The following is a 12801-nucleotide window of genomic DNA, read 5'->3' as shown; positions in this document are numbered from 1 at the left end:
ACACTCTCCGTCTCTGCAAGATTCGGAAGGGAATGATTCAGATTTCTCTTGGCACAGCTACTAGAAGACAGACGGGTTGCTCACGTGGTCCGTGTAACGCTTTGCTCAGTTTGAGTCTGCGCGTCAGGAAAGGAAGTGCTAAGAAATCGCTGAAAATGGGCTTCACTTGTCTCAATTGAGTTCCAATGGGGTCGCTGTGTCCATTTCTTTTACTGTCTATGGGGGGAAAGCGAAAGAAAGCTAAAATTCTCGGGACAGCAGCATTTGTCCAAAATTTTATCTTAACCGTTCTATTTCATCAGAAACGATCTGTAAACAGGGCTTTAAGTGTAAAATACCGAACTTGTCCTTTAAGGTTGATTCAACTTATTTACTATGGTTGGAGACAGCTTAATTTAATAGTGTCAGCCCAACTAATTTGCAATGTTTTGGACCAACTAATTTACATAATTTGCATTCTACTTATGTGTTTGTTATTTTCATTCATCCATTAATATTTCATTTATTTAAGTGATACATATTAGCCGCTTTTCCACTGTCGGGCCAGGACCGGGCCGTGCTAGTGCGTGCCAGGGCCAGTCGCGTTTCCACTGTCACTTCCGGGGCTTGATCGGGGCTTATTCGAGGCCAACGGCCAGGATTTCTGGCCCGTCGAATACCTTGGGCCAAAGCGGGCCAGCTCGGGCTAGAGGAGTGGTTACCAACAGAGGAGGAGATTATCGTTGGGAGACGGCAGCGCCGGATGATTCTGTCAGCATTAAATACTTAAAAATAAAATAATTTAAATCGCGTTCATGTTTGAATACCTTCTGTTTGTGATGCAAAAGACTATGCGTGCTAACCGTTACCATAGTAAACATAGTAAACGCTTGAAGATACGCATAGTAAAAAAAAAAAACATAGCGAACGCTTGAAGAAATCAGACCAATCTTAAAGGCTATCATGTTTTTATTTTATCTGTCATAGCCTACGTCTCGTCTCTTTAAACCGGACTATCATAAAATAAAGTAACTTTTTTTCGGGAGCTTCCTCTGTTTCTCTGACTGAAAATATCTGTATGGGAGTCGAGAGATTGCTAAAGCTCCTCAGGTCGTATGGCATATATTTGTAGAAATTATAATTTTTTCTAAATGTGATGTAAATATGTCCTGTAAGCCTACCAGATAAAGAAACAGACTGTCACAGTGTCTGGTTGTGTTCCCCTGGTATCCACTAGATGTCCTCCTTTCCCCACGGTGTCATTCAAGAACTACCTTTCCCACAATTCCTGTTTGTATGATTGCACAGGTGTTTGTTATCTGTTCCCAGCTGTTTCTCGTTGTCATCTAGTTTGTTCCTGTATTTAAAGCCCTGTTTGTTCCATGTCCTGTGTGTATCGTTGTTTATGTCACACCGCGTTTGGTTTACCGTGTTCCCTGCCTGAGTCTGTTTGTTGTTTTTGTACTGCCTGTCTGGATATCGAACCCTGCCTGTTTGACTACTCTTTTGGATTACCCTTAATAAACCTCAATTTGACTGCACTTGGATCCACCTTGCTTTTTCCCTTGAGCGGATCGTGACAGAATGATACACCATGTATGGATCCAGCAGTACGGGGTTTCGGATCCTTCCCCCCACCACTGAGAAGGAGAGGAGGGGAAGACTCCAAAATTTAATGGCCCTACACCAGCAGGGTCAGACAGTGAGTTGTTTGTCTCAAACTTTTTGGACCTTATCGAGAGGCATGAACTATAATGATGCAACCTTGAAGGACCTTTTTAACCACTGTCTTGATGACCCGTTACCGCAATGGGAGATGAAGGGACTGGAGATCCTTGACTTTTGGGGGTTTACGAGGTATCTACACCACCGTAGTCACTGGGATACCCCAGCTTTGCCGGCATCTCCTAGCGAGATGTTACCACTGCCCAGCCGAGAGAGTGCATCACCGCTGCCCGGCCGAGAGAATGCTTCGCCGCTGCCCAGCCGAGAGAGTGCATCGCCGCTGCCCAGCCGAGAGAACACATCGCCGCTACCTATCAGGCCCGGAGCCGGATCAGTATCTGGGCGTCTTAGATTAAGGTCCAGCGTGATGGACCCAGCGCTCATGTCAGCACAGAGGGCCCAGAGGATCAGCCGAACGGGGTTCCACAAGCTCATAGCATCCCATCAGCCTGAGCCCTCTTCACCGCTGGTCCCGTCCAGCACAGAGCCTGTGCCGGTGGTCCCAGTGCCGGTGGTCCCAGTGCCGGTGGTCCCTGTGCCGGTGGTCCCAGTACCGGTGGTCTCGAGTCCGGTGGTCCGGAAACGGCGGAGGAGGAGGAGGACTTCCTGCCTTCCCAATGGCCTGGAGGTCGTCCCCGAACAGCCCGCTGTCTCCCTGGAGGTCGTCCCCGAACAGCCCGCTGTCTCCCTGGAGGTTGTCCCCGAACAGCCCGCTGTCTCCCTGGAGGTCGTCCCAGAGCAGCCTGCTGTCGTCCCGGAGGCCGTCCCCAAGCTGCTTGCCCTGACGGCACCTCTCCAGCGTCTCGCCCTGCCGGCGCCACCCCAGCGTCTCGCCCTGCCGGCACCGATCCAGCGGCTTGCCTTGCCGGCACCACCCCAGCGCCTCGCTCTGCCAGCGCCATCCGAGGGTCTCGCCTTATCGGTTCCTCTTATACTATCTGCCCAGCCAGAGACTGTTCCTGAGCCGGAGCCAGTGTCTGTTCCTGAGCCGGAGCCAGTGTCTGTTCCTGAGCCGGAGCCAGTGTCTGTTCCTGAGCCGGAGCCAGTGTCTGTTCCTGAGCCGGAGCCAGTGTCTGTTCCTGAGCCGGAGCCAGTGTCTGTTCCTGAGCCGGAGCCAGTGTCTGTTCCTGAGCCGGAGCCAGTGTCTGTTCATGAGCCGGAGCCAGTGTCTGTTCCTGAGCCGGAGCCAGTGTCTGTTCCTGAGCCGGAGCCAGTGTCTGTTCCAGTGCCTGAGCCGGTGGTGCCAGTTCCAGTGCCTGAGCCGGTGGTGCCAGTTCCAGTGCCCGAGCCCGAGGGGTTGTCTGAGCCGGTGGTGCCAGTTCCAGTGCCTGAGCCGGTGGTGCCAGTTCCTGTGCCTGAGCCGGTGGTGCCAGTTCCAGTGCCTGAGCCCGAGGGGTCGTCTCCGCCCTGGCCGCCCTGGCCGCCCGAGGGGTCGTCTCCGCCCTGGCCGCCCTGGCCGCCCGAGGGGTCGTCTCCGCCCTGGCCGCCCGAGGGGTCGTCTCCGCCCTGGCCGCCCGAGGGAAAGTCTCCGCCCTGGCCGCCCGAGGGAAAGTCTCCGCCCTGGCCGCCCGAGGGGTCGTCTCCGCCCTGGCCGCCCGAGGGAAAGTCTCCGCCCTGGCCGCCCGAGGGAAAGTCACCGCCGTGGCCGCCCGAGGGAAAGTCTCCGCCCTGGCCGCCCGAGGGAAAGTCACCGCCGTGGCCGCCCGAGGGAAAGTCACCGCCGTGGCCGCCCGAGGGAAAGTCTCCGCCGTGGCCGCCCGAGGGACTGTCTGCTCCGCCCTGGCCGCCCGAGGGACTGTCTGCTCCGCCCTGGCCGCCCGAGGGACTGTCTGCTCCGCCCTGGCCGCCCGAGGGACTGTCTGCTCCGCCCTGGCCGCCCGAGGGAGAGTCTGCTCCGCCTTGGCCCCCTGTTTCTGTGTCCCTTCATGGACCTGGCCCCCCGTCCCTCCCCCTGATCCTCCACCTTGCCACCTCCCTCCTGAACTTTTGTTTTGTTCTGTGTCCGGTCTTGGAGTGTCTGGGAGCCACTCCGTAGAGGGGGGGTTATGTCACAGTGTCTGGTTGTGTTCCCCTGGTATCCACTAGATGTCCTCCTTTCCCCACGGTGTCATTCAAGAACTACCTTTCCCACAATTCCTGTTTGTATGATTGCACAGGTGTTTGTTATCTGTTCCCAGCTGTTTCTCGTTGTCATCTAGTTTGTTCCTGTATTTAAAGCCCTGTTTGTTCCATGTCCTGTGTGTATCGTTGTTTGTCACACCGCGTTTGGTTTACCGTGTTCCCTGCCTGAGTCTGTTTGTTGTTTTTGTACTGCCTGTCTGGATATCGAACCCTGCCTGTTTGACTACTCTTTTGGATTACCCTTAATAAACCTCAATTTGACTGCACTTGGATCCACCTTGCTTTTTCCCTTGAGCGGATCGTGACACAGACGCGACTGAAAAAGTAAGTGTGTCCTCTTTCTTTTGTGAAATAGACCTAACGGTAATTTATTTCTGAGTGACTAATGTGCAAGTTTCACATAAATTAATTCATTATGATCAATGTATCACTTTTTATTGTAAACCTGTGGTAAAACATCGATGCTTGGGTTTTAAATATTCAAGTAAACAACAAAAATGCCAGCAAACAACCGCTTTTATCATGTTTGTTTTCAACGCTGTTTCCAGTGATTTCTGATTAGTTTTCTGATAAAACTTCCATTTGTTGGTGAAATGATGGGTTAGTGTGACGTTGTTCCAGAGAGGCGTGTTGCGGGCGTGTTTTAGTGAAGCTCTGTGGAGCTTCTGGCCCGACAGTGGAAACGCAGGCCCGGTGCTATTGGCCCGAGGCTATTAGCCCGGCACGGCCCGTTTAAAGCCCTGGCCCGACAGTGGAAACGCAGCTAATTAAAATGATAGACTATAGCTAGCTATTTGCTAGCAGTAGCACATATTAGCATCTTAAATAAGATTTACATGCTCCTTCAATCTAAGCAGTTAAAAGTAACAAAATCAGTCCACAGCCAAACGAAATGCTCCACACTTCTTCACAATGGTAACCCACTGTATGTTAAATGGTTCTAATAATTCCAATGTAATTGAACATTAAACACAATTACACACTATCAAGTCTTCCCCTTTTCTCATTTTCTCAAAAAAACATAAAATAACACTTAATTTTAACATTTATTCTCTCTTAATTCAACCGTATGCAAAGGATGCTGGGAACTAACAAGCACTGCCCAGTTTCAGTTAATGCAACACAAATCATTCATGTAATCCAACACAAATGGATTAAGTAAACTTAAATTTTACATATTAAGCAGACTGAACACAATCAAATTAAGTTAAGGCAAAATGGCAGTTGGCGTCACACTATACTGCCACCCTCTGGATGTAAGATTTTTTTTACTTAACATAAATGGTTTGTGTTTAGACAACATGTTAGGATTTTGTACTGTTAAGTTGAGACATAATTACGTGGACCTTAATAGAAAAAAAATTTCAAGTCAACAAACACAATTATTATAAGTAAACTAAATATAAATACTGTATATTATGTAAAGTGCACAACCTTCCTAGTTAATTTTTTTGAGTGTGATAGTGCACTACTACATTCAACTAACCACTATTACTTGCTAATTTATTAACCAAGAGCTAATTTATTAATCAACAAGAGTTTTTTTGTTAGTTAACATAGTTAATAGTGTTAATAATTGCATTACTCATTTGTTCCTGTGTCATTATTCATTAATGATGGAACAGTATTCTAAAGTGTTACCAAAATGTTTTATGTAGTGATTGAATGATCTCAACATAGAAGATTCAAGTCACTAAATAGATCAATTCTGTGATCTAAAGTGTTTTTAAAGTCACCATCAAAATAGACATCTTACTTTTTTTACGGAATATTGCAGTTTGTTATATACAAAATATGTTATGTTAAGCACATAATTTTTTCATGTGCCTTGTAATCTTTAATCAAAATATCTTCCCCTCCCGACATCTCTTTCCTTCTCTGATGTGTTTACTGGCATTAGGGCGGAGCAACCTGTCACTCACATGATCCACCAATAGCAAACCACAACCATACTACTCGTTCGAGAAGCCGTTTCACTCAGATATATGTCACTATAGTAAAGAAAAAACTATCACAACTTCTGTAGATTTTAAAGACAAAAATCAAATCAAAAAGGAATTTTGTGGCTTTTAATCCATTTCAACCCTAAACATCTGGTTTCCATAAGAAATATGTCAACACTCATCAAACCTTTTCATTGAGTCTTTATTGTAATTAGCATGAGCAATGAAGGTTTTTGTTTCACAATTATACACTAAAAGTGTTTTCAAAAAAGTTTTTTATTAATAATTCTGATTACATTTCTTATAGGACATTCACAAAATTTTCCAGACCTAACAAACTGAAGATCCCCAAAGCTTCTCAACATAATAAACACTAAAAACAACACTTTGAATCACACAAGGCACACACTAATGAAATAATAAAACTAATAATTACATTTATATAGCGCTTTTTCTCTGCATTCAAATCGCTTTAGAAGGGGAAATCTCCTCAACCACCACCAATGTAAGGTAAAATGTAAGTGTTAAAATTAAAAAGTGTTAAAATAATAAATGTAAGCGTAACCGAAAGCTTTGGTTTTATTTGCTGCAATTTACATCTAAAGTAAGCATGAATACACACAGATATGAGGGAAATGCCCTTCAATAAACTCAAAGATCTCATTCTAAATGTATTTATTGTGGTGAAGATACATATTTGATCATTAGAACGGTTCCGTCATATCGATAGTTTTGACATACCGTATTTGTGTGATTCAAAGCTGATTACAGTGAAGCTTAAACATGATCTCTTATAACAAGTAAAACATTAAGATGAAGTCAATGTAAAATCAGTATAAAACATAAATGTAAAGTTAAAAGAATATATAAAATGCATATAAAGAATGAGTGAATGATTTGTTAAATGAGTATGGAAATTTGAATACACAAGCATATATGAGCAATTAAAGAAAATAATAGTTAGTAAAAAAAATAATGGCCTATAATTGTATTTTTGGCCGCAGGTGAAATAATCATTTTCACTGTTCCTCTCTCTTGACACGTAAAACCTATAATGACACTGAAAAATCTCTGATAAAGCAACTTCCTCGCAATGAAATGTCCATGTAGACATGAGGACGGGGAACACTTTTATCATATTCAGCTTTGAAGTACCTTTCTGCGTTCTCTTGTGCTTTATTTCCAGTAAATCTTTACGCTGATCACGCAGAATTTGCAGAATCACATCAAATGACCTTATTTAAAAAGTTGGTGTCCCTTTAGATTACTTCCATTTCCTCGACTTCAAGCTGCTGTTCTTCCTCAACAGGCATGTTTGCTCCGTATGTATCCACAATTTCCCCAAGGTTAAAATTTTCTTGTATACGTTTAAATTTTTTATTTTTTAGTAATTGTATGATGTCACTTCTTGTCTTGACCTGTGTGATGATGCTTTCCACGATGGGCTGCATGGAATATGAAAACTCAATAACACTTCTATCTCTTTCACCTTCTTTGTAATGAAAGCCACCAGAGTGCATGCCAATCAGATTGCCGTGTGCATCAAACACCGGGGAGCCAGATGATCCATGAAAGAAACAAGAGTTATAAGTTATCTGGTTCTTGTATAGATTTGGCCAACATTGCCATGATACATATGGACAGGACACATTCTCAGATCTGTGTTTGTTTATACTCTGTAGTTGATTCTCAATCCCAATGATGAAGCAGGGGTCCATCTTCTTAACCCCACAATCCGGGTGTCCCACAATGTAGATCCCACCACTGTTAGGAGAGGGGCCATGCTTATAACAAGTGAGCAATTCAGTACAGTTTTTAGGAGCAGCTTCCAATTCAAGAAGAGCATAATCATGGCACCTGAGCTTCTCATCTTTTTCATATCTGTAAGCAATAAGGTCACTCTTTGCTTGAAGATTTATTGTCTCAGATCCGACAACTTCATAATTGAACACAGCTGTCAGAGTACCTGAAAGCTTATGTGTGTGTGAAACCTCCAATGGAGAGTAAACAAAGTCCTCAACAACATGAGCATTAGTGAGGATGAATCTGTCAAAGAGTAAGAAGCCGGTTCCTCTGGCAAAACCATCAATTACTATCACACACACAGAGTGAGACAGCTCCATGACTCGCCTCACTTTGTTCACCACAGTGAAACACTCATCAACACCTTTATCATATTCTTTTTGCAATAACTCTTGAAGCTTGGGGTTCTTTTGCCATTGTAGCTGATTCAATACATCTTTCAATACAGTCTGCAGAATGTTCTGAATGTCAGTAAAGAATGAATTTCCATAAGTATTCTGAGTTGCATTCCCTTCAGTTGAAGGACCTGCGGATCTTGTCTTTCTCTCTTGAATTGTTTTTTGTTCAGTGTTAGTGGAATGCTGGCATAGGTCATTTTTTTCTGAATCAGCAGCTGAAGGTAAATTTGGTACACTACTGGTTTTAGTTAGTTTCATTTGGGTTTCAGGCCGTCTGTCACCAATAGCAATTATCTGAAATGTCTTCTGATTAAGATCCTCAGCAAGGTTAGACATTTCATACATTGATCCTTGACTCTTCTCTGCTTCACATTTATACTCCTGATTGAGGACACAGAGTTTCTGGAATATTTTATCAATGAATCGTCCATCACGCTGAAGTGCAGTTTCGACTTCCTCTTCTTTGAATGCATAAACACAAACATAATCAGCTGTGTTTGCCAATTCAAGGTTCTTCATTATGTGTTTTACTTTTTTCCCTCCTGTTGTTTTGATTTTAAAGGTGATTAAGTCTGTCTGTCTGTGGAGTGGAACATCTTCATGTGTCTGTTGCTCTGTAGAAGTTTTTTTTTCCTTTTTGATGAAGGTTATTTCTAAGATTTCTTCTTTGTCAACAAGACTGCAGGGGAAATCTGTTTTCACAGCAGCGCCGTCAGATCTCTGGATGACCATTTCTTTCTCGCTGTCCTTTACATTCTTATTAATGTTGAAAGTGTCTCTTTTAATAAGAGCATCAAGAACAGTCATGGATGTATTACATGGCACAGACACTGGCTCATGATGAGAGTCGAAACGAAACCTGAAATTGTGTTTTTGCTCTTCTGCTCTCTGTTAAATTCAGATAAACAATCCATCATGTTCAAACAGACATTCAAGTGAATACCAATGAAAAAATTTTTGCAATGAAATGATGATTCATTATAAGTATATATGTGATACTCCACCCCAAAATGAAAATTCTCTCATCATTTACTTACCCTCAAGCCGTCCCATAAGTATGCCTTCTTTCTTCATATGAACACAAATGTAGATTTTTAGAAAAATAATCTATCTATCCCAGAGTTGACAGCTGGCCAGAATTACCGGCGTAAACTGTGGTCTCACTAGACTTTGAGCATGTGAAATTTCTACAGACATTGCATCGATGATAAAATAATGGCATGCACTTCGCTGCAATCTTGCAGATTTCAAGTTTGCAGCTAAGAGGTCTGTCACATGCCTGTCCTGTCTTGTGCTGCACATGGGTGTTTGTTATGTTGGGCCATGTGCTCGTGTCTATTGTCTAGCCCCTCCCAGCTTGTTATTTGATTATTGGTTAATTTATCCCACCTGTTAGTCTCATTACCCTCCTTTGTTTGTTCCCCTATTTAGCTTCCTTGTGTTTGTAGTCCTGTGCTGGTTCGTTGTCCGAGTTACCTGTCTTTGATGTTCCTGTCTGTTGTTTATCTGAGTTCTGAGTTTTCTGTATTTTTGTCTGTGTTTGTTAATTAAATCTTCTCTGCACTTGAATCCTCGTCTCTCGCTCACTCGCCCGTGACAGAACGAACCAGCCGAAATGTGGATTCAGCGGAGCGAGATTTTTTCTTCAGAGGAGGAGAAGGGAAATTCCATTTCCCTATTGGAATATTTCTCCAGATGTGTTCAGAGGACTTTGGAGGAGGAGAGCACCATGTCAGACGGTGATCAGATCGGAGGAGGTGGTCCGGTGGTCCGGAGACGGAGGAGGAGAAGGAAGACCTCCTCTGTGACTATTCCGGTGGTCCCAGTTCCGGTGGTCCCGAGTCCGATGGTCCCAATTCCGGTGGTCTCAAGACACAGGAGGAGGAGAAGGGTTCCCTCCATAATTGTTCCGGTGGTCCCAGTTCCGGTGGTGCCTGCCGAGCCTGTGTCTTCGGACAAGATGGCCGCCGCCGAGCCTGTTCACGTCACGTCTGCCGGGCCTGTGTCTTCAGACAAGATGGCCGCAACAGAGACTGCTCACGTCACGTCTGCCGAGCCAGAGACTGTTCACGTCCCGTCTGCCCAGCCAGAGACTGTTCAGGTCACATCTGCCCAGCCAGAGATGGTTCAAGCCACGTCTGCCCAGTCGGAGATAGATCGGGAGATGCCCATTCTCATGGCCGGGGGGGCACTGATCGGCTATTTAGAGCGTTTAGCTCGGATCCTGGAGACGCCCTTCAAACCTCCAGTGTCTGTTCCTGAGCCGGAGCCAGTGTCTGTTCCTGAGCCGGAGCCAGTGTCTGTTCCTGAGCCGGAGCCAGTGTCTGTTCCTGAGCCGGAGCCAGTGTCTGTTCCTGAGCCGGAGCCAGTGTCTGTTCCTGAGCCGGAGCCAGTGTCTGTTCCTGAGCCGGAGCCAGTGTCTGTTCCTGAGCCGGAGCCAGTGTCTGTGCCTGTGCTTGTGTCTGTTTCTGAGCCGGTGGTGCCTGTTCCTGAACCCTCAGTGACCGCGACACTGGCCATTATGGCCACAGCCATGTGGTGTGTGTGGGCTACGCACACACTTGGACCGGTTGTGTCTGTTCCTGGGCCGGTGGTGTCTGTTCCTGAGCCGGTGGTGCCAGTTCCCGAGCCGGTGGTGCCAGTTCCCGAGCCGGTGGTGCCAGTTCCAGTGCCCGAGCTGGAGGGGCCAGTTCCAGTGCCCGAGCCGGTGGTGCCAGTTCCAGTGCCAGTTCCAGTGGTGCCAGTTCCAGTGCCTGAGCCGGTGGTTCCAGTTCCAGTGCCTGAGCCGGTGGTACCAGTTCCAGTGCCAGTTCCAGTGGTGCCAGTTCCAGTGCCTGAGCCGGTGGTACCAGTACCAATTCCAGTGCCAGTTCCAGTGCCAGTTCCGGTGGTGCCAGTTCCAGTGCCTGAGCCGTTGGTGTCTGTTCCAGTTCCTGCACCGTGGCCGCCCGAGGGGTCTTCACCGCCGTGGCCGCCCGAGAGGTCTTCGCCGCCGTGGCCGCCCGAGGGACAGTCTCCTCCCTAGCCGCCCGAGGGACAGTCTCCTCCCTGGCCGCCCGAGGGAGAGTCTCCGCCCTGGCCGCCCGAGGGAGAGTCTCCGCCCTGGCCGCCCGAGGGAGAGTCTCCGCCCTGGCCGCCCGAGGGAAAGTCTCCGCCCTGGCCGCCCGAGGGAAAGTCTCCGCCCTGGCCGCCCGATGAACTGCCGTCTCCGCCCTGGCCGCCCGAGGGAAAGTCTCCGCCCTGGCCGCCCGATGAACTGCCGCCTCCGCCCTGGCCGCCCGATGAACTGCCGTCTCCGCCCTGGCCCTGGCCGCCCGAGGGAAAGTCTTCGCCCTGGCCGCCCGAGGGAAAGTCTCTGCCCTGGCCGCCTGATGAATTTCCCGCTCCGCCCTGGCCGCCTGAAGGAAAGTCTCCACCCTGGCCGTTTGCACAGCCTGCCCCGTCCTGGCCTCCTGAACCCTGTGGACCACTCTGGTGTCCCAGACATTTTGTTTACCCTGTCCCGCCCTGGTCTGTCCCTCCCGTCCCGCCCTGGTCTGTCCCTCCCGTCCCGCCCTGGTCTGTCCCTCCCGTCCAGCCCTGGTCTTATGGAGCGTCTGGTAGCCGCTCTGTAGGGAGGGGGTAATGTCACATGCCTGTCCTGTCTTGTGCTGCACATGGGTGTTTGTTATGTTGGGCCATGTGCTCGTGTCTATTGTCTAGCCCCGCCCAGCTTGTTATTTGATTATTGGTTAATTTATCCCACCTGTTAGTCTCATTACCCTCCTTTGTTTGTTCCCCTATTTAGCTTCCTTGTGTTTGTAGTCCTGTGCTGGTTCGTTGTCCGAGTTACCTGTCTTTGATGTTCCTGTCTGTTGTTTATCTGAGTTCTGAGTTTTCTGTATTTTTGTCTGTGTTTGTTAATTAAATCTTCTCTGCACTTGAATCCTCGTCTCTCGCTCACTCGCCCGTGACAAGGTCAAACTGTGAAACGTTAATCTTCTATTAGTCACATGTCTTCAATTTTTATGAATTTGCAGGGTAGAGTTCACCATATTTAAACTTTGAATCAAAATAATTTGTATGAGCTTGCATTTCCATGTCTCCCGCATCCACATGCTTATAAATGGAAATTAATGGAATGAAAAGTGCAGTGTGACCGTTTAAAGTAGTAAAGTTTAAAATATATGAATTTCTCACACACACCCCTATATTTTTTATTCAAAAGACATTGATTCATCCACTGGGGTTGTATGGATTACTGTTCACTCTATGTAACTATTGGGGTCCCGTTAACTATTATATGGTCTCAATGAGATGGATTATTTTTCTAAAAATCTTCATTTGTGTTTATCTGAAGAAAGAAAGTCATACATATGGGACTGCATGGGGTGAGTAAATGATGAGAGAAATCTAAATGAATAGATTTTTCATTTTTGGGTGGAGTATCCCTTTAAGCTACCTTACCTGCTGCAGATCTTTGAAGAATCCCTCTTCAACTTCAGTCTTCAATGAACAAGCCATCGTTTCCTGGGGGGAAAAACTGTGAATTTATGGGCTTACCACTCTTTCTATCATGATTTAAATCATGAAAAGGAGAGGTAAGTGCAATGTTATGGTCCTATCACACCAAACAGGGTGCAGCAAAGCAAATATGCTCTTTTGTTAGATTTATTTTATTACTTGACATGTATTTTCTTATACTGTAGAGCAATTTGAGAAGCTCCTTTAAAGGTGCTATGAAAATAAAGTTATTATATATTATAAAACAAATCAAACACTGAGAGGGAATGAATATGTATTGAGAAAATACAGTGCATGGAAAAAAGGCAAAAACATCAGCTGTGGCAGAC

The 12801-nt window shown here is 46.4% G+C and overlaps 1 protein-coding gene across 1 annotated transcript; it reads right to left on the bottom strand.

The window, feature by feature from the left end:
- Nucleotides 1-1854: 1854 nt before the first annotated feature.
- On the bottom strand, nt 1855-12472 carry LOC308691332 (serine protease FAM111A; the record flags this gene model as incomplete). The annotated part of the gene is made up of 4 exons (XM_081366408.1): nt 1855-2083; nt 2259-2593; nt 7187-8857; nt 12416-12472. 4 exons carry the CDS (start codon nt 12470-12472, stop codon nt 1855-1857), a joined length of 2292 nt encoding a protein of 763 aa, XP_081222534.1.
- Between the last annotated feature and the right edge of the window lie 329 nt (nt 12473-12801).

Source organism: Scardinius erythrophthalmus (genome assembly GCF_964197995.2).
Source record: "Scardinius erythrophthalmus genome assembly, chromosome: 5".
In the NCBI taxonomy this organism is placed as follows: Eukaryota; Metazoa; Chordata; class Actinopteri; order Cypriniformes; family Leuciscidae; genus Scardinius; species Scardinius erythrophthalmus.
Note: the sequence above shows the minus strand (reverse complement) of the source record. Positions and strands in the feature narration are given on the sequence as shown.